Source organism: Chiloscyllium punctatum, chromosome 7 (assembly GCF_047496795.1).
Source record: "Chiloscyllium punctatum isolate Juve2018m chromosome 7, sChiPun1.3, whole genome shotgun sequence".
Classification (NCBI taxonomy): Eukaryota; Metazoa; Chordata; class Chondrichthyes; order Orectolobiformes; family Hemiscylliidae; genus Chiloscyllium; species Chiloscyllium punctatum.
This window is the reverse complement of record NC_092745.1, coordinates 129,453,911-129,472,633: the sequence shown is the minus strand read 5'-3', so window position 1 is coordinate 129,472,633 and position 18,723 is coordinate 129,453,911. Positions and strand designations below refer to the sequence as shown.

The window sequence follows — 18,723 nt, the reverse complement described above, 5'->3', positions numbered from 1 at the left end:
GTAAAACAAAATAACTTAACCTACACACCCCTCAATTCACTGCTCTCCATGTGCATGTCCAGCAGTCGCTTAACTGCCCCTAATGACTCTGCTTCCACCATCACCACTGGCAATGCATTCCTCGCGACAGCACAAAAGGAGTTCTCAATGTGAGGAAGGGACTCCATTTTCACAAGAACTGTGTGGTGCTCACTTTTCCCAGTCGTGACACAGGCAGACACGTCCGGGCCAGGTACATCGTTAGTGGAGGGGGGAGGTTTGGAGGTAAAATTAGTTTTTCCCTTACATAAAAATTACCAAGAAGCAAAGATAATAGATTTACGGTTATTGTCAAAATAATCAAAGACATATCTTACAGTCACAGAGTCATAAGAGATGTACAGCATGGAAACAGACCCTTCAGTCCAACTCATCCATGCCGACCAGATATCTGAACCTAATCTAGTCCCATTTACCATCATTTGAACCATATCCCTCCAAACCCTTCTTTATTCATATACCCATACAAATGCCTTTTAAATGTTGCAATTGTACCAGCCTGCACCACTTCCTCTGGCAGCTCATTCCATACACATACCACCCTCTGCGTGAAAACGTTGCCCCTTAGGTCTCTTTTATATCTTTCCCCTCTCACCCTAAATCTATGCCCTCTAGTTCTGGACTTCCCCATTCCTGGGAAAAGACCTTGTCTATTTATCCTACTGTTGCCCCTCATAACTTTGTAAACCTCTATAAGGTCACCCCTCAGCCTCCGACGCTCCAGGGAAAATAGCTCCAGCCTGTTCAGCCTCTCCCTATAACTCAAATCCTCCAACCCTGGCAACATCTTTGTAAATCTTTTCTGAATCCGTTCAAGTTTCACAGCATCTTTCCTATACAGGGAGACCAGAATTGCACGCAATATTCCAACAGTGGCCTAACAGTGTCCTGCACAGCTGCAACATGACCTCCCAACTGTGTTCTGACCATTAAATAAAAGCGCTAGTGTTTGCTTTATCGCCAGACAGCATAGGCCTAACATCATTGGTAGAAGTTTTAGAGAGAAGTTGACAGTGTTTTACCTTCTGGAGGCTGGTGGGGATGTCACACTCACTGCCTGAAAGGATGGGAGAGGCAGAAATCCCTACTGCCTTAAAACAAAATATACCTGAAGGCGTTGTATCCCACATAAGATTAAGCATGGAGAGAGCTGGCCAATTGGGCTCTTTCTAGTGTCAATAATCATCTATGTTTTCCAGTTACAAACTTTCCACATTTCCACTTTGGATAATAAAATCAATGAGAGAACCACCTACGTTCCCATGCCGTCTGATGGAATAAAACCGGAGTGGTGCATCTACGTTAATGATTAACTAAAGGACAGGATGACTATAAAATACATAGATGTCAACAGACTGTTACAGATCACTGTATCCATTGGACAGGGAGACTGCCTGAAGTAAGGAAAATGTCAAACTCTTACTATCCTGCTTATCAAAAGGTACGTTGCAGAAGTGTTCATTATTTATGCGTCAAAACTTCTTGTCAAATTCATGGAATGGTGATGTTAATTTTGATGCAATTGGTTGAAACAATTGATTCATTTAAATTCTCAAAATTATTTGCTGGCAGAATAGTATTTATCGCTGCTTTCTCCCAAAGCGCTTCACCTGTCTTGTATTTCTGTACGTGTCAGTGTGACTTGGTCTCCAGTATTGATTGCTCAGTGTGCACATGTAAGGTCACCAATGTCTCATTGGGCCAGGGAGCTGATCTCTCATTAGGTAGTTAAGGGTCACCATGTCTCTGGTGAGGGGAGAGAATGAGAAGGAGAATCCCTCATGGCGATTACAGCCAATTGGGAATTGAACCCATGGTGTTGGCATCACTCCACGTTGCAAACCAACTGTCTAGACAACTGAGTTAAATGAATCCCCCCTACACACACATAATGTATGAAGGCTGTGCCTTAAACCACAGTGCTGAATCTAAGTTCAGGGTTCTGACGGTGCAGTGGTCGTGTCATAGAGATTTTATGGTGCGGAAAGAGGCCGTTTGGCCCATCGTGTCTGCACCTGTCATCAAACAGGCCTTCTTTCCTAAGCCCATTTTCCAGCACTTGTCCTGTCGCATTGCATGCTATGGCATTTCAAGTGTCCATTCACAATGTTGACTGAGGGTGTTCCTGCATCAGGGATCCAGTACCACCTGTTCTTGAGACTGTCCTAACTTGACTAAGCAGTGCATTCCCTACAACAGATAGAGCTCTTAAAGATAGTGGAGTCAAGGGGTATGGAGATAAGGCTGGAACAGGATACTGATTGGGAAAGATCAGCCATGATCATATTGAATGGCGGTGCAGGCTCGAAGGGCAGAATGGCCTACTCCTGCATCTATTGTCTATTGTCTATTAACAGCACTGTAGGTGTCGCTCAACCATCCAGACTGGTGGCACAGCACCACCTCCTCCAGGGGCATCTCAGGTGATTGGGCCAGCCTGCCCGTGTCTGGCGAAAAGAAAAATTGAAAAAGGTGTAACATAGAACATGGAACAATACAGCACAGAACAGGCCCTTCGGCCCTCGATGTTGTGCCAACCTACGCAGGGACTACGATGTTGTGGCCATCACGGAAACGTGGATAGAAGAGGGACAGGAATGGTTGTTAGAGGTTCCTGGTTACAGATGTTTCAGTAAGATGAGGAAGGGTGGTGAAAAAGGAGGGGGGGGGGAGTGGCATTGCTAATTAGAAATGGTATAACAGCTGCAGAAAGGCAATTTGAGGGGGATCTGCCTCTGGAGGTAGTATGGGCTGAAGTGAGAAATAGGAAAGGAGCAGTCACCTTGTTGGGTGTTTACTATAGGCCCCCCAATAGCAGCAGAGATGTGGAGAAACAGATTGGGAAACAGATTTTGGAAAGGTGCAGAAGCCACAGGGTAGTAGTCATGGGCGATTTCAACTTCCCAAATATTGATTGGAAGCTCTTTAGATCAAGTAGATTGGATGGGGCGGTGTTTGTGAAGTGTGTCCAGGAAGCTTTTCTAACTCAGTATGTAGATTGTCCGACCAGAGGGGAGGCCATATTGGATTTGGTACTTGGTAACGAACTGAGACAAGTGATGGGCTTGTTAGTGGGTGAGCATTTTGGTGATGGTGACCACAATTCTGTGACTTTCACCTTGGTTATGGAGAGAGATAGGTGCGTGCAACAGGGTAGGTTTTACAATTTGGGGAAGGGCAAATACGATGCTGCAAGACTGGATCTGAGGAGCATAAGTTGGGAGCATAGGCTGTCAGGGAAGGATGTCGTTGAAATGTGGAACTTTTTCAAAGAACAGATATGACGTGTCCTTGATATGTATGTACCTGTCAGGCAGGAAAGAGCTGGTCATGTGAGGGAACCTTGGTTAACGAGGGAGGTTGAATGTCTTGTAAAGAGGAAGAAGGAGGCTTACATAAGGTTGAGGAAACAAGGTTCAGACAGAGCGTTGGAGGGACAGGATAGCCAGGAGCTGAAGAAAGAGATTAGGAGAGCTAAGAGAGGGCATGAAAAATCTTTGGTGGGTAGGATCAAGGATAACCCCAAGGCCTTTTATGCATATGTGAGAAACATGAGAATGACGAGAACAAGGGTAGGTCCGATCAAGGACAGTAGTGGGAGACTGTGTATTGAGTCGGAAGAGATAGGAGAGGTCTTGAATGAGTACTTTTCTTCAGTATTTACAAATGAGAGGGACCGTATTGTTGAAGAGGAGAGTATGAAACGGACTGTTAAGCTAGAAGAGATACTTGTTAGGAAGGAAGATGTGTTGGGCATTTTGAAAAACTTGAGGATAGACAAGTCCCCTGGGCCGGACGGGATATATCCTAGGATTATGTGGGAAGCAAGAGAAGAAATTGCAGAGCCGTTGGAAATGATCTTTTCGTCTTCACTGTCAACGGAGGTGGTACCAGGGGACTGGAGAGTGGCGAATGTTGTGCCCCTGTTCAAAAAAGGGAATAGGGATAACCCCGGGAATTACAGGCCAGTTAGTCTTACTTCAGTGGTAGGCAAAGTCATGGAAAGGGTACTGAGGGATAGGATTTATGAGTATCTGGAAAGACACTCCTTGATTAGGGACAGCCAGCACGGATTTATGAGGCGTAGGTCTTGCCTTACAAGTCTTATTGAATTCTTCGAGGAGGTGACCAAGCATGTGGATGAGGGCAGAGCAGTGGATGTAGTATACATGGATTTTAGTCAGGCATTTGATAAGGTTCCCCATGGTAGGCTTATGCGGAAAGTCAGGAGGCATGGGATAGTGTGAAAGTTGGCCAGTTGGATAGAGAACTGGCTAACCGGTCAAAGTCAGAGAGTGGTGGTAGATGGTAAATATTCAGCCTGGAGCCCAGCTACAAGTGGAGTTCCGCAGGGATCAGTTCTGGGTCCTCTGCTGTTTGTAATTTTTATTAATGACTTGGAAGAGGGAGTCGAAGGGTGGGTCAGTAAATTTGCAGACGATACGAAGATTGGTGGAGTTTGGATAGTGAGGAGGGCTATTGTCGGCTGCAAAGGTACTTAGATATGATGCAGAGCTGGGCTGAGGAGTGGCAGATGGAGTTCAACCCTGTCAAGTGTGAGGTTGTCCATTTTGGAAGGACAAATAAGAATGCGGAATACAGGGTTAACGGTAGGGTTCTTAGTAAGGTGGAGGAGCAGAGGGATCTTGGGGTCTATGTTCATAGCTCTTTGAAAGTTGCCACTCAGGTGGATAGAGCTTGTAAGAAGGCCTATGGTGTATTAGCGTTCATTAGCAGAGGGATTGAACTCAAGAGTCGTGAGGTGATGTTGCAGCTGTAAAGGACCTTGGTTAGGCCACATTTGAAGTACTGTGTGCAGTTCTGGTCGCCTCACTTTAGGAAAGATGTGGAAGCTTTGGAGAGGGTGCAGAGAAGATTTACCAGGATGTTGCCTGGAATGGAAAGTAGGTCGTACGAGGATAGGTTGAGAGTGCTAGGCCTTTTCTCATTGGAACGGCGAAGGATAAGGGGTGACTTGATAGAGGTTTATAAGATGATCAGGGGAATAGATAGAGTAGACAGTCAGAGACTTTTCCCCCGGATACAACAGAGTGTTACAAGGGGACATAAATTTAAGGTGAAGGGTGGAAGGTATAGGGGGGATGTCAGGGGTAGGTTCTTTACCCAGAGAGTGGTGGGGGCATGGAATGCACTGCCTGTGGGAGTGGCAGAGTCAGAATCATTGGTGACCTTTAAGCGGCAATTGGATAGATACATGAATAGGTGCTTAAACTAGGACAAATGTACGGCACAACATCGTGGGCCGAAGGGCCTGTTCTGTGCTGTATTGTTCTATGCTCTATATTCTAACCTGTGAACTATTCTCATCCCCCTACACTATTCCAAAATCATTCATGTACTTATCCAAGGATTGTTTAAATCTCCCTAATGTGGCTGAGTGAACTACATTAACAGGTAGTGCATTCCATGCCCTTTCCACTCTCTGAGTAAAGTACCTGCCTCTGACATCTGTCTTAAATCTATCACCCCTCAGTTTGTGGCTATACCCCCTCGTAGAAGCCGACGTCATCATCCTAGGAAAAAGACTTTCACTGTCTACCCTATCTGATCATCTTGTATGTCTCTATCAAATCCCCTCTGAGCTTTCTTCTTTCCAACGAGAACAGACCCAAGTCTCTCAGCTTTTCCTCATAAGACCTTCCCTCCAGACCAGGCAATATTCTGGTAAATCTCCTCCGCACCTTTTCCAATGCTTCCGCATCCTTCCTGAAATATGGTGACCAGAACTGTACACAATATTCCAAGTGTGGCCGCACCAGCGTTTTGTACAGTTGCAGCATGATATTGTGGCTCCGGAACTCAATCCCTCCACCAATGAAACCTAACATACCGTACGCCTTCTTAATAGCACTATCCACGTGGGTGGCAACTTTCAGGAGCAGGAATCCTGATGAAGGGCTTAAGCCCGCAATATAGATTCTCCTGCTCCTCGATGCTGCCTGACCTGCTGTGCTTTTCCAGCACCACACTCTTTGACTCTGATCTCCAACATCTGCAGTCCTCACCTTCTCCTGTACATTGATGACACCTCCAGTAATCATTGTGGTTCTGGACAGAGACTAGTTACACAAACGAATGGGGTCAAAATCCCTCAGAGATCAATAGGGAATATCCTTGCATCTAAATTAGAATATAGAACCATAATGCCATTAAAGGTGGGATCTCAAGGATTTTGACCCAATGACAGTGAAGGAACATGGGGATATTTCCAAGTCAGGATGGTGAGTGGTTTGAAAGAGGAATTTGCAGGGGGCTGTGTTCCCATGTACCTGCTGCCTCTACAAGGCACAAGTCAGATGTGTCCTTCTAGATGGAAATGACCATGGGTTTGGAAGGTGCTGTCTAAGGATCCTTGGTGAATTTCTGCAGCGTATCTTGTAGATAGTACACACTGCTGCTACTGAGTGTCGGTGGGGGGCGGGGGGGGGAGTGGATGTTTGTGCATGTGGTGCCAATCAAGTGGGGACTGCTTTGTCCCAGATGGTGTCAAGCTTCATGAGTGTTGTTGGAGCTGCACCCATCCAGGGAAGTGGGGAGTTTTCCATCACCCTCCTGACTTATGCCTTGTAGATGGTGGACAGGCTTTAGAGAGTAAGGACTTTGTTTGTTTCATTGAGATCACCTCTGGTTCGTCTAAACTGCCGAGAATATTGGTCCAATTTACTCAGCCTCTCATGGGACAAACATCTCACTCAGGGATCGATTTAATGGAGCCTCGCTATTACTGTGAACATAAGTGTGTTGTTTCTTATACATGGAGACTAAAACAACACCAACACAGACTTTAAGAAGCTGGAGATACTGACTATGATAAGTAGACTTTACAGCTTCTATTAATAGCACTTTACATGAACTTAAGACACCTCAAATGATTTTAGATCAGATTAGATTCCCTATAGTGTGGAAACAGACCTTCGGCTTAACAACACTCGAAACCAAAAGTTCAATCCTGAAAAGGTCTGACCTCCACAAAGGATTTCTAGCCATCACATTCCACTTTGCGGTTTTATTCTGTCATCTTCACCGAGAGACCAGGGAGACGTGGCGGACTTTTGTGGAGAGGAGGAAGATATTGCTGGAGAAACTCAACGGGTCTTTCAGAGAGGAGAGAGAAAGCAAAATTAACATCTGGAGTCCAGTGCAAGTCATAGAGTCATAGAGTCATAGAGATGTACAGCATGGAAACAGACCCTTCAGTCCAACCCGTCCATGCCGACCAGATATCCCAACCCAATCTAGTCCTACCTGCCAGTATCCAACCCATATCCCTCCAAACCCTTGTATTCATATACCCATCCAGATGCCTTTTAAATATAGCTATTGTACCAGCCTCCACCACTTCCTCTGGCAGCTCATTCCATACACGCACCACCCTCTGCATGAAAAGGTTGCCCCTTAGGTCCCTTTTATATCTTTCCCCTCTCACCCTAAACCTATGCCCTCTAGTTCTGGACTCCCCCACCCCAGGGAAAACAAAAAATTTGTCTATTTATTCTATCCAAGCTCCTCATGATTTTATAAACCTCTATAAAGGTCACCCCTCAGCCTCCGATGCTGCCTATACCTCAAACCTTCCAACCCTGGAACATTCTTGTAAATCTTTTCTGAACCCTTTCAAGTTCCACAGCATCTTTCCGATAGGAAGAAGACCAGAATTGCATGCAATACTCCCAACGGTGGCCTAACCAATGTCCGGAAAAAGGATCACTGCACCCAAAACATCACTATTTTCTCTCTCTCTCTCTCTATATATATATATATATATATACAAATGCTGCCACAGTTGTTGAGTTTCTTCAGCATTGCCTGAGTCCACAGTTCGGTTTTGCTATTCCGACAGAGTTTTGTCTCTGATAACTTTTGACCTGTGGCTCATTATGGCAGCAAACTGTGAGGGGCTGGGGAGTGATTGGATTCAAGAGCCAAAGAGCCAGTTAAGAAACTTAACATTAACCATCTGCAGACTGGTCAGTACACAGAGCTGAACATTCAGGGAGACAGTTGAGGGAAAGTGAGTGAGAAATTGGATAAATGCTTTGCAGAGGAAGGATGTGAGGACTAGGTGAGTGCTCAGCCTGCAAGGCTCCCTTGCAATGAGGCATACCAACATGATTTTAAAGAGTAAATTGTAATTTGCAGAAAATGTCATATGTTGGAGCATGCATCATCTCGGCCGTGTTGTCCATGCTGAGAGACTGAGTAAAGTGGGTCGATATTCTCTAGAGTGGGGAGAACAGGAGGTCATTTCACTGAATCGTACAAGATTTTAAATCAGAAATAAAAACAGAAAAGCTCAACAGAAAAGATGACAGAATAAAACCGCAAAGTCAAATGTGATGGCTAGAAATCCTTTGTGGAGGTCAGACCTTTTGGCAGCATCTGTGGAGAGAAATGAGAGTTAATGTTTCGGGTCACATGATCCTTTCTCAGTGTTTCTGATTTAAAACACCTGAAGTTCTGTCGGTTTTTATTTATATCAGCTTTCTTTATATTTTCACAAGGGAAGTGAGCATCATTAAGCAGCATTTACTGCCTGTCCTTAATTACCCAGAGGGCAGTTCGGAGTCACCAGTCGGCCAGTCTGAATAAGGATGGCAGATTTCCTTCTCTCAAAGGCGTTAGTGAACTAGATGTGTTTTTCCAATAATCGATTTGATTGTCACATGTACCTAGGTACAGTGAAAGGTTTTATTTTGCATGCATGAACGTAGCATACAAAGTGCATTAGGGTAATAGAATAGAATATTGAAATAGAATATTACAGCACAGAACAGGCCCTTCAGCCCTCAATGTTGCGCTGACCTGTGAAACCAATCTGAAGCCGACCTAACCTACACTATTCCATTATCATCCATATGTTTATCCAATGACCATTTAAATATCCTTAAAGTTGGCGAGTCTACTACTGTTGCAGGCAATGCATACCATGCCCTTACTACTCTCTGAGTAAAGAAACTATCTCTGACATTTGTCCTATACCTATGCCCCCTAAAGCTATGTCCCCTTGCGCTAGTCATCAACATCTGAGGAAAAAGGGTCTCACTGTCCACCCAATCTAACCCTCTGATTATCTTGTATGTCTCAATTAAGTCGCCTCTCAACCTTCTTCTAACAAAAACAGCCTCAAGTCTCTCAGCCTTACCTCATAAGACCTTCCCTTCATACCAGGCAACATCCTAGTAAATCTTCTCTGAACCCTTTCCATGCTTCCACATCCTTCCTACATTTTGATGTTCAGAACTGTACGTAATATTCCAAATGTGGCCACTCCAGAGTTTTGTACAGCTGCAGCATGACCTCATGGCTCCAAAACTCAATCCCTCCACCAATAAAAGCTAACGCATCGTATGCCTTCTTAACAACCCTATCAACCTGGGTGGCAACTTTCAGGGATCTGTGTACATGGACACTGAGATCTCTCTGCTCATCTACACAACCAAGAATCTTAACATTCACCCAGTACACTGTATTCCTGTTAGTCCTTCCAAAATGAATCACCTCACACTTTTCTATATTAAACTCCATTTGCCACCTCTCAGCCCAGCTCTGCAGCTTATCTAGGTGCCTCTGTATCCTGCAACATCCTTTGGTACTATTCACAATTCCAACGGCCTTAGTGTCATCCACAAATTTACTAACCCATCCTTCTACACCCTCATCCAGGTCATTTATAAAAATGACAAATAGCAGTGGCCCAAAACAGATCCTTGTGATCCACCACTCAGAACTGAATTTCAGCATGAACATTTCTCATCAACCACCATCCTCTGTCTTCTTTCAGCTAACCAACAGAGCGAGGAATACAATGTTACAGTTGCAGAGAAGATACACAGAGAGAGAGATCAACATTAAATTTAAAATTTGAGAAGTCCAATCAGGACTGTAATAATACCAGAGAAGACGCTTGATAAGTGATAGTTCATGGTCCCTATTACTGATTATAGTTATTAATTTCAGATTTACTAATTAAATGAATTTAAATTTCACCAGAAAAATAGGCTATTTAATATGATCATGGCTGATCAAGCAACTCAGTCACTTTCTCTCTGTACCTTTTGATACCTTTAGCCCTGAGAACTATATCTAACCCCTTCTTGATAACACTTAATGCTTTGGCCTTAACCACTTTCTGAAGTGGAGACTTCCATAGGTTCCCCACTCTCTTCATCTCAGTTCTCCAGATTCTCTATCCTTAGACAGTGGTCCCTAGTTCCGGGCTCCCCAGTCAACAGTAATATCCTTCCTGCTTTCGAGTTGTGTTAGAATTGTCTAGGTGTCTATGAGATCTTGTTTATATTCCTCTAAATTCCAGTGAATATAATCCTAACTGATCCAATCTTTCTTCATACATCACTCCTACCATCCCAGGGAATGAGTCTAATAAATCTTTGCTACACTTCCTCCATCCCAGAACATCCTCCCTCGAATAAGGAGACCAAAATAGCATACAATACTCCAGGTGTGGTCTCACCAAGACCCTGTACAATTGCAGTTAGACATCCCTGCTCCTGTACGTGAATCTTTTCACTGTGAAGGCCAACATACCATTTGCTTTCCTCATCACCTGCTAGCTTACTCTCAATGACTGGTAAATGAGGGACACTCAGCTCTTATTGTGCCTTCCCTTTTCCCAATCCAATACCATTCAGAACATAACCAGCCCACTACCAAAGTGGATAGCCTCACATTATCCACTGAGTTCACTGATCTGAGTTCAAAACAAACCATGGCAGATGTTGCAATTTGAAGTCAATAAACATTTGGGGAAGGAAGCTGCCATCCTTACCCAGTCTGGTCTGCATGTGACTCCCAGACCCACAGCGATGTGGTTCATTCTCAACTGCCCTCTGGGTACTTAGAGATGGCCAGTGACACCCACATCCTGGGAATGAATAAAAACATTCCCTGCTCCAGGTCCAAAACCCAGACTTCCAGGACCTGCAGCTGGAGACCCTTTGTGTAGACAGACTGGTCCCCGGCACTGCAATGGGGTCTGACTTCCATCCTGCATGGGTTAGGAGGAATACACCTAGCCCTGAACTCTCCCTCCATGACTTACACCTTTAAACTAAATCCTTAGATTGCCCTTCAGCTCAATTACTGGAAGGTCATTCCTCTCTGGACCTTTGTACTATTGATCTTATTAATTTAAAACCTAAATGATAAACCTTCAAATGATAAGTAGTATATATACATATATATATTTCACCCACGTAGCTGCTTCCTGTAGCCTTGAGTTACTTTTTGACACTCTTCCCAGAATGCTCCACTGCAAGACTGACTGCAGGACACTCTTCCCAGAATGCTTCACTGCGAGACCGACTGCGGGACACTCTTCCCAGAATGCTTCACTGCGAGACTGACTGCAGGACACTCTTCCCAGAATGCTTCACTGCGAGTCTGACTGTGGGACACTCTTCCCAGATTGCTGAAGGTTGTCAATAGTCCATCACTTAAGCTTGGGAAGGACAGATGTTTTGGTTTTTCAGGAATTCAAGGGATAAATGAAATGAGCTGTAATGTGGATTTTCAGCATAATCAGCCATAATCATGTTGGGAATTGGAACAGGTTCAATGGACTGAATGGTCATCTCCTGCTCCTATTCCTTAATTTTCTAGAGTCTTAACCAGATGGGCATCATATCCGAGGCTTGCACAGTTTTCCATACATTATTTATCTTGCCTGTTGTCTACTAGGCCACATGCAAACTCTCCGTGTGTGGTTCCAGCAGGTGGAAGCGTCTTTACAGTGAACATGGGTTTTTATGTGTACATTTTGTAGTGTTATTCTGTTTTGCACAGTGGAATGTTTACACCAGGTACCCACATGGTTACCTAAATTCCCTGGATTGATAGTCTAGTTCGGCCATCACATCTCTGATGTTCAGATACAACACTGGAGAAGATTCTGGAAGGTCTCAGGTGATGAGGGAGCATCTGTTGAGAGTGAACAACAGCCAGAACCCTGACATGTCTCTGTGGAGGATCAAAGGTTGGATTGAGTATTTCATGCCTCTCTCTCTCAGTCTCTCTCAGTCTCTCCCTCTCTCCTCAGGTGCTATCCAAAGGAGCTTCACACTTCCAGAATGTTCTCCCTGATGGTTTTGACCAGATTATGTTTTCCTTTGCAATGCAGGGAGATGTGGAATTTGTCCGGACAGGATATGGGAAAGATGTGGTGAAGGTCCTCACGATCAGGAGAGAGGGAAAGCGTCATTACATCAAAGAGTTTGAAGCTAACATTCAGCTTACACTGAAGACCTTAAAGGATTACATGCATGGAGACAATTCTGATATTATTCCGACTGACACGATGAAAAATACCATTCACGCCTTGGCTAAGCTCAAAGGAGTAAGTGTGCTTCTGGGTTTTGTTGCTGTAAATGTAAAGCTGTGATAGTCCTGTTAGAGAGAGATGATGTTGTTGGCTTATAGTGAGGGTCACCACAGGTCAGGAAAAGGGAGAGGGTGAGAATGACAGCCCTTCACAGTAACCAGTCAGCCTGTGCTGTTGGCATCAGTCTGCATTATAAACCAGCTAGGAGAAAGTGAGGACTGCAGATGCTGGAGAGTCAGTCAAAATGTGTGGCACTGGAAAAGCACAGCAGGTCAGGCAGCATCTGGGGAGCAGGAGAGACAATGTTTCAGTCATAAGCTCTTCATCAGGAATGTGGGGAGGGGCAAGGGGGCTGAGAGATAAATGGGAGGGGGGAGGGGGGGTGGGCCTGGGGGGAAGGTAGCTGGGAAGGCGATAGGTAGATGAAGTCGGGGGGGGTGGTGGGGTGATGGTGATAGCTGAAAATGTGTTGCTGGAAAAGCGCAGCAGGTCAGGCAGCATCCAAGGAGCAGGAGAATTGACGTTTTGGGCATGAGCCCTTCTTCAGGAGTGAGGAAAGTGTGTCCAGCAGGCTAAGATAAAAGGTAGGGAGGAGGGACTTGGGGGAGGGGTGTTGGAAATGCGCTAGGTGGAAGGAGGTCAAGGTGAGGGTGATAGGCCGGAGTGGGGATTTGGCGGAGAGGTCAGGAAGAAGATTGCAGGTTAGGAAGGCGGTGCTGAGTTCGAGAGATTTGACTGAGACAAGGTGGGGGGAGGGGAAATGAGGAAACTGGAGAAATCTGAGTTCATCCCTTGCGGTTGGAGGGTTCCTAGGCAGAAGACAAGGCGCTCTTCCTCCAGCCATCGTATTGCTATGGTCTGGTGATGGAGGAGTCTAAGGACCTGCATGTCCTTGGTGGAGTGGGAGGGGGAGTTGAAGTGTTGAGCCACGGGGTGGTTGGGTTGGTTGGTGCGGGTGTCCCAGAGGTGTTCTCTGAAACGTTCCACAAGGAGGCAGCCTGTCTCCCCAATATAGAGGAGGCCACATCGGGTGCAGCGGATGCAGTAAATGATGTGTGTGGATTTGAGGTTGGGGTGGAATGAGGTGCAGGTGAATTTGTGGCGGATATGGAAGGATCCCTTGGGGCCTTGGAGGGAAGTAAGGGGGGAGGTGTGGGCACTAGTTTTACATTTCTTGTGGTTGCAGGGGAAGGTGCTGGGAGTGGAGGTTGGGTTGGTGGGGGTGTGGACCTGATGATGGAGTCACGGAGGGATTGGTTTTCTCGGAACGCTGATAGGGAAGCTGGTGGTGGGGTCTGTTTGGAGGTGGCGGAAATGACGACGGATGATACGATGTATATGGAGCTTGTGGGGTGAGTAGGTGAGGACCAGTGGGGTTCTGTCCTGGTGGCGATTGGAGGGGCGGGGCTCAAGGGCGGAGGAGCGGGAAGTGGAGGAGATGCGGTGGAGGGCATCGTCAATCACGTCTGAGGGGAAATTGCGGTCTTTGAAGAAGGAGGCCATCTGGGTTGTACGGTATTGGAACTGGTCCTCTTGGGAGCAGATGCAGCGGAGACGAAGGATTTGGGAATATGGGATGGCGTTTTTACAGGGGGCAGGGTGGGAGGAGGTGTAGTCTAGGTGACTGTGGGAGTCGGTCGGTTTATAGTAAATGTCCGTGTTGATTCAGTCGCCCGAGATAGAAATGGAGAGGTCTAGGAAGGGCAGGGAGGAGTCTGAGACGGTCCAGTTAAATTTGAGGTCGGGTGGAACCAACACCTTCCACCCCAACCTCAAATTCACCTGGACCATCTCAGACTCCTCCCGCCCTTCCTAGACCTCTCCTTTCTATTTCAGGTGACTGAATCAACACGGACATTTACTATAAACCAACCAACTCCCACAGCTATCTCGACTACACCTCCTCCCACCCTGCTCCCTGCAAAACCGCCATCCCATATTAGGTATAATATAGGTATAATAGGTATAGGACAGATGTTAGGGGTACATTCTTTACTCAGCGAGTCGTGAGTTCATGGAATGCCCTACCAGTAGCAGTGGTGGACTCTCCCTCTTTATGGGCATTTAAACGGGCATTGGATAGGCATATGGAGGATAGTGTAAAAACAATGACTGTAGATGCTGAAAATCAAATACTGGATTAGTGGTGCTGGAAGAGCACAGCAGTTCAGGCAGGATGAAGGGCTTTTGCCCGAAACGTTGATTTCGCTGCTCGTTGGATGCTGCCTGAACTGCTGTGCTCTTCCAGCACCACTAATCCAGTATATGGAGGATAGTGGGCTATTGTAGGATAGGTGGGCTTGGATCAGCGCAACATCGAAGGCCAAAGCGCCTGTACTGCGCTGTATTTTTCTATGTTCTATGTTCTATTCCCAATTCCTTCGTCTCCGCCGCATCTGCTCCCAAGAGAACCAGTTCCAATACCGTACAAACCAGATGGCCTCCTTCTTCAAAGACCGCAATTTCCCCCCAGATGTGATCGACGATGCTCTCCACCGCATCTCCTCCACTTCCCGCTCCTCCACCCTTGAGCCCCGCCCCTCCAATTGCCACCAGGATAGAACCCCACTGGTCCTCACCTACCACCCCACCAACCTCAATATACATCGTATCATTTGTTGTCATTTCCACCACCGCCAGGGATATATTTCCCTCCCCTCCCCTATCAGCGTTCCAAAAAGATCACTCCCTCCGTGACTCCCTCGTCAGATCCACACCCCCCCACCAACCCAACCTCCACTCCCGGCACCTTCCCCTGCAACCGCAAGAAATGCAAAACTTGCGCCCACACCTCCCCTCTTACTTCCCTCCAAGGCCCCAAGAGATCCTTCCATATTCATCACAAATTCACCTGCACCTCCACACACATCATTTACTGCATCCGCTGCACCCGATGTGGCCTCTTTTACATTGGGGAGACAGGCCACCTACCTCTGGGACACCCGGACCAACCAACCCAACCACCCCGTGGTTCAACATTTCAACTCCCCCTCCCACTCCACCAAGGACATGCAGGTCCTTAGACTCCTCCATCGCCAGACCATAGCTATACGATGGCTGGAGGAAGAGCACCTCATCTTCTGCCTAGTAACCCTCCAATCACAAGGGATGAACTCAGATTTCTCCAGTTTCCTCATTTCCCCTCCCCCACCTTGTCTCAGTCCCAACCCTCAAACTCAGCACCACCTTCCTAACCTGCAATCTTCTTCCTGACCTCTCCGCCCCCCACCCCCACTCCAGCCTATCACCTTGATCTCCTTCCACCTATCGCATTTCCAATTCCCCTCCCCCAAGTCCCTCCTCTCTACCTTTTATCTTAGCCTGCTGGACACACTTTCCTCATTCCTGAAGAAGGGCTCATGCCCGAAACATCGATTCTCCTGCTCCTTGGATACTGTCTGACCTGCTGCGCTTTTCCAGCAACACATTTTCAGCTCTGATCTCCAGCATCTGCAGTCCTCACTTTCTCCTGGGGTGATGGTGATAGGTTGGAACGGAGGGTGGAGTGGGTTGGTGGGAAGGAAAATGGACAGGTAGGACAGGTCAAGAGGATGGCGCCATGTTGCAGGGTTGGATCTGGGATAAGGTGGGGGAAGGGGAGGAAACTGGTGAAGTCAATATTGATGCCACGTGGTTGGAGTATCCCAAGGCAGAAGATCAGGCATTATTCCTCCAGTTATCGGGTGGCTAGGATTTGGCGTTGGAGAAGGACCAGGACTTGCATGTCTTTGGCACAGGGGGAGAGGGTGTTGAAGTGGTCAGCCAGGGGGCAGTGGGATTGTTGGGTGCGTGTATCCCAGAGATGTTCCCTGAAATGTTTGGTGAGTTTGTGCTCTGTCTCCCCAGTGTAGCAGAGACCACATCGAGAGCAGCGGACACAGTAGATAGGTACCGCACTCTTGAACTGTCCCACCTGTCCATCTTTCTGGCCATCTTTCCATGCCACCCTCCCAACCTATCACTATCACACCTCACCTTCATCTACCTATCGCCTTCCAAGCTACCTTCTCCCCAGCCCTACTCTCAGCCCCCTTGCCCCTCCCCCACATTCCTGATGAAGGGCTTATCCCTGAAGTGTTGACGCTCCTGCTCCTTGGATTCTCCCTGACCTGCTGTGCTTTTCCAGCACCACACCTTTTGACTCCTATAAACCAGCTGTCCTGCCAACTGAGCTAACCAACTTCCATAACTTGTGACAGTAACCCAGTCTTCCTTACACACTAGACTATAGAGTCAGAATTTTACAGCATGGTAAGAGGCTGTTCAGCCCGTCATGTCCATGTTGGTCATTAAGTGACCTATCTAATCTAACACCATTTACCAGTATAGGGCCCATAGCCTTGTATAATATAGTATATCTAAATAGTAGTTAAATGGTGTCATGGTACCTGTCTCCAGGGGCTAGTTAGAGTTTGAGTTGAACAGGCTGGGGCTGTTTTCTCTGGAGCGTTGGAGGCTGAGGGGTGACCTTATAGAGGTTTATAAAATTATGAGGGGCTTGGATAGGGTAAATAGACAAGATCTTTTCTCTGGGGCAGTAGAGTCCAGAACTAGAGGGTGAGAGGAAAGATTTAAAAAGGACCTAAGGGGCAACCTTTTCACACAGAGGGTGGTGTGTGTGTGGAATGAGCTGCCAGAGGAAGTGGTGGAGGCTGGTACAATTACAGCATTTAAAAAGCATCTGGATGGCAATATGAATAGGAAGGGTTTAGAGGGATATGGGCCAAATGCTGGCAAATGTGTACAGATTAATTTATGATATCTGGTCAGTATGGACAAGTTGGCCCGAAGGTTCTGTTTCTGTGATGCACTCTATGACTCTGGGTGACAAAAAGTTTCCTTAAATCCTCTCTAAACGTCCCAAAGTTAATCTTTATAGAAGCGGGTTTTAGCACTGTGTAAACACATCCTGGATATTACGTTTTTGTCCTCGATATGCTTGGTTTTTGACACGAGGTAATGTAAAGTAGACGGTAGTTTCTCAGTGTGCAGGAACATTACCTCCAGAGATTGGGACAATGTTTTCAAATTTCTTCAGCTTACAACATTGGCTTGTGGTTTGGTTCCAGTTTGAATACAATTTGGATATCCCTTCGGGTAATTCTGGGGTGTTTTGACTTGGAAAGGATTCTCTCTCTCTGTCAGTGACTATGACATGTCTTTTTATTTAGACCAGAGCATTGATGCGGGAATTTTGATTTTACCAGTATTTATGCCCATGTCTAAGTTCCCAGTGCCATCCGCATAGCTGTGGGTCAGATGCAGAGCTGGAAGGGTAGACTTTCCACCTTAAAGGACAGCAGTAAGCTAGATCATTTTTTAAAATTTTACACCAACTGACAGTAGCTCCTGTCAAGCCTGTTTTTATTGAAATCAAGGGTATGGATAGGCCTGGTGTTCTAGCTTACCAACCCAGTGACATTAACACATCACCATCTCTCCACTTCCAGGGAAGCACACCATCTCTGCTACAGACTATTCCAGCTCTCCTCTTACAAACATTATCATTAAGAGTTCAGGCACATCACTATGTCATAGCTCTGCTGCCTGTCTGCTTACATACCGTGGTTCAGTTTGGGTGTGGTTGAGTTTGACAACAGGTACCTCAGGGCATTGGAGCAGTCCCACCAACGCTCCCCGGGCACGTTCCTGTGAATCCGCTGGGAGGAAAGTGGCACCAACGCCAGGGTCTTCGACCAGGCCAACATCCCCAGCATCGAGGCACTGACTGCACTCACTCCCACCCCTCACCGACATCAACCCCCTACCCCCCAGTCGGCTGCAATGAACCGGGCACATCATCCCCATGACCAACACGAGACTCCCAAGCCGGGGCTCTACTCCCAGCTCCGAAACGGCAGGTGGACAGAGGAAGTGCTTCAGGGATACCCTCAAAGCTTCACTGGCAGCATTCCCACAGACACATGGGAAACAATGGCCCAAGATTACCCCAAAAGTGGAGGAGGAGCATCCGGGAAGGTATTGAGCATCTTGAGACTTGCTGTAGAGAAAAAGCAGAAGCCGGGGAAAACAGAAAGGAGCACGATGGTACACCAACATCCCACCCACCCCCTTCCCATGACCACCTCCTGCACCTAGTGTAGCAGAGCCTGCGGTAGCCCCATCAGTCTATATAGCCACCCATGGACTCGCCCTGAGAGTGGGAGAGAGTCATCCTTGTCTGTGAGGGACCGTTGGTGGTGATGATGATAGTTCAATTGAGCACAGTGAGCAGGGGTCAGTTATCAGACTCACATAATCAACACCGACCAATCGAACAATTGGACACTATGGTGATGTCAATGCGACCTGCTGCTTCCACCCAG

General features: G+C 46.7%; 1 protein-coding gene across 3 annotated transcripts in view; it reads left to right on the top strand.

Moving 5' to 3' along the window:
- The first annotated feature begins 1,328 nt into the window (after positions 1-1,328).
- uox (urate oxidase) overlaps positions 1,329-18,723 on the top strand; it is a 45,045-nt gene continuing 27,650 nt past the window's right edge. The window contains exons 1-3 of one of the 3 annotated variants that reach the window (XM_072574817.1): positions 1,399-1,480; positions 11,321-11,494; positions 12,197-12,412. In XM_072574817.1, coding sequence (XP_072430918.1) covers positions 12,335-12,412 — 78 coding nt within the window. In that variant the 5' untranslated portion in view covers positions 1,399-1,480; positions 11,321-11,494; positions 12,197-12,334. Of the gene's footprint in view, positions 1,481-11,320; positions 11,495-12,196; positions 12,413-18,723 lie in introns of all 3 variants that reach the window. The other 2 variants (XM_072574816.1, XM_072574815.1) reach the window with 2 other exon arrangements.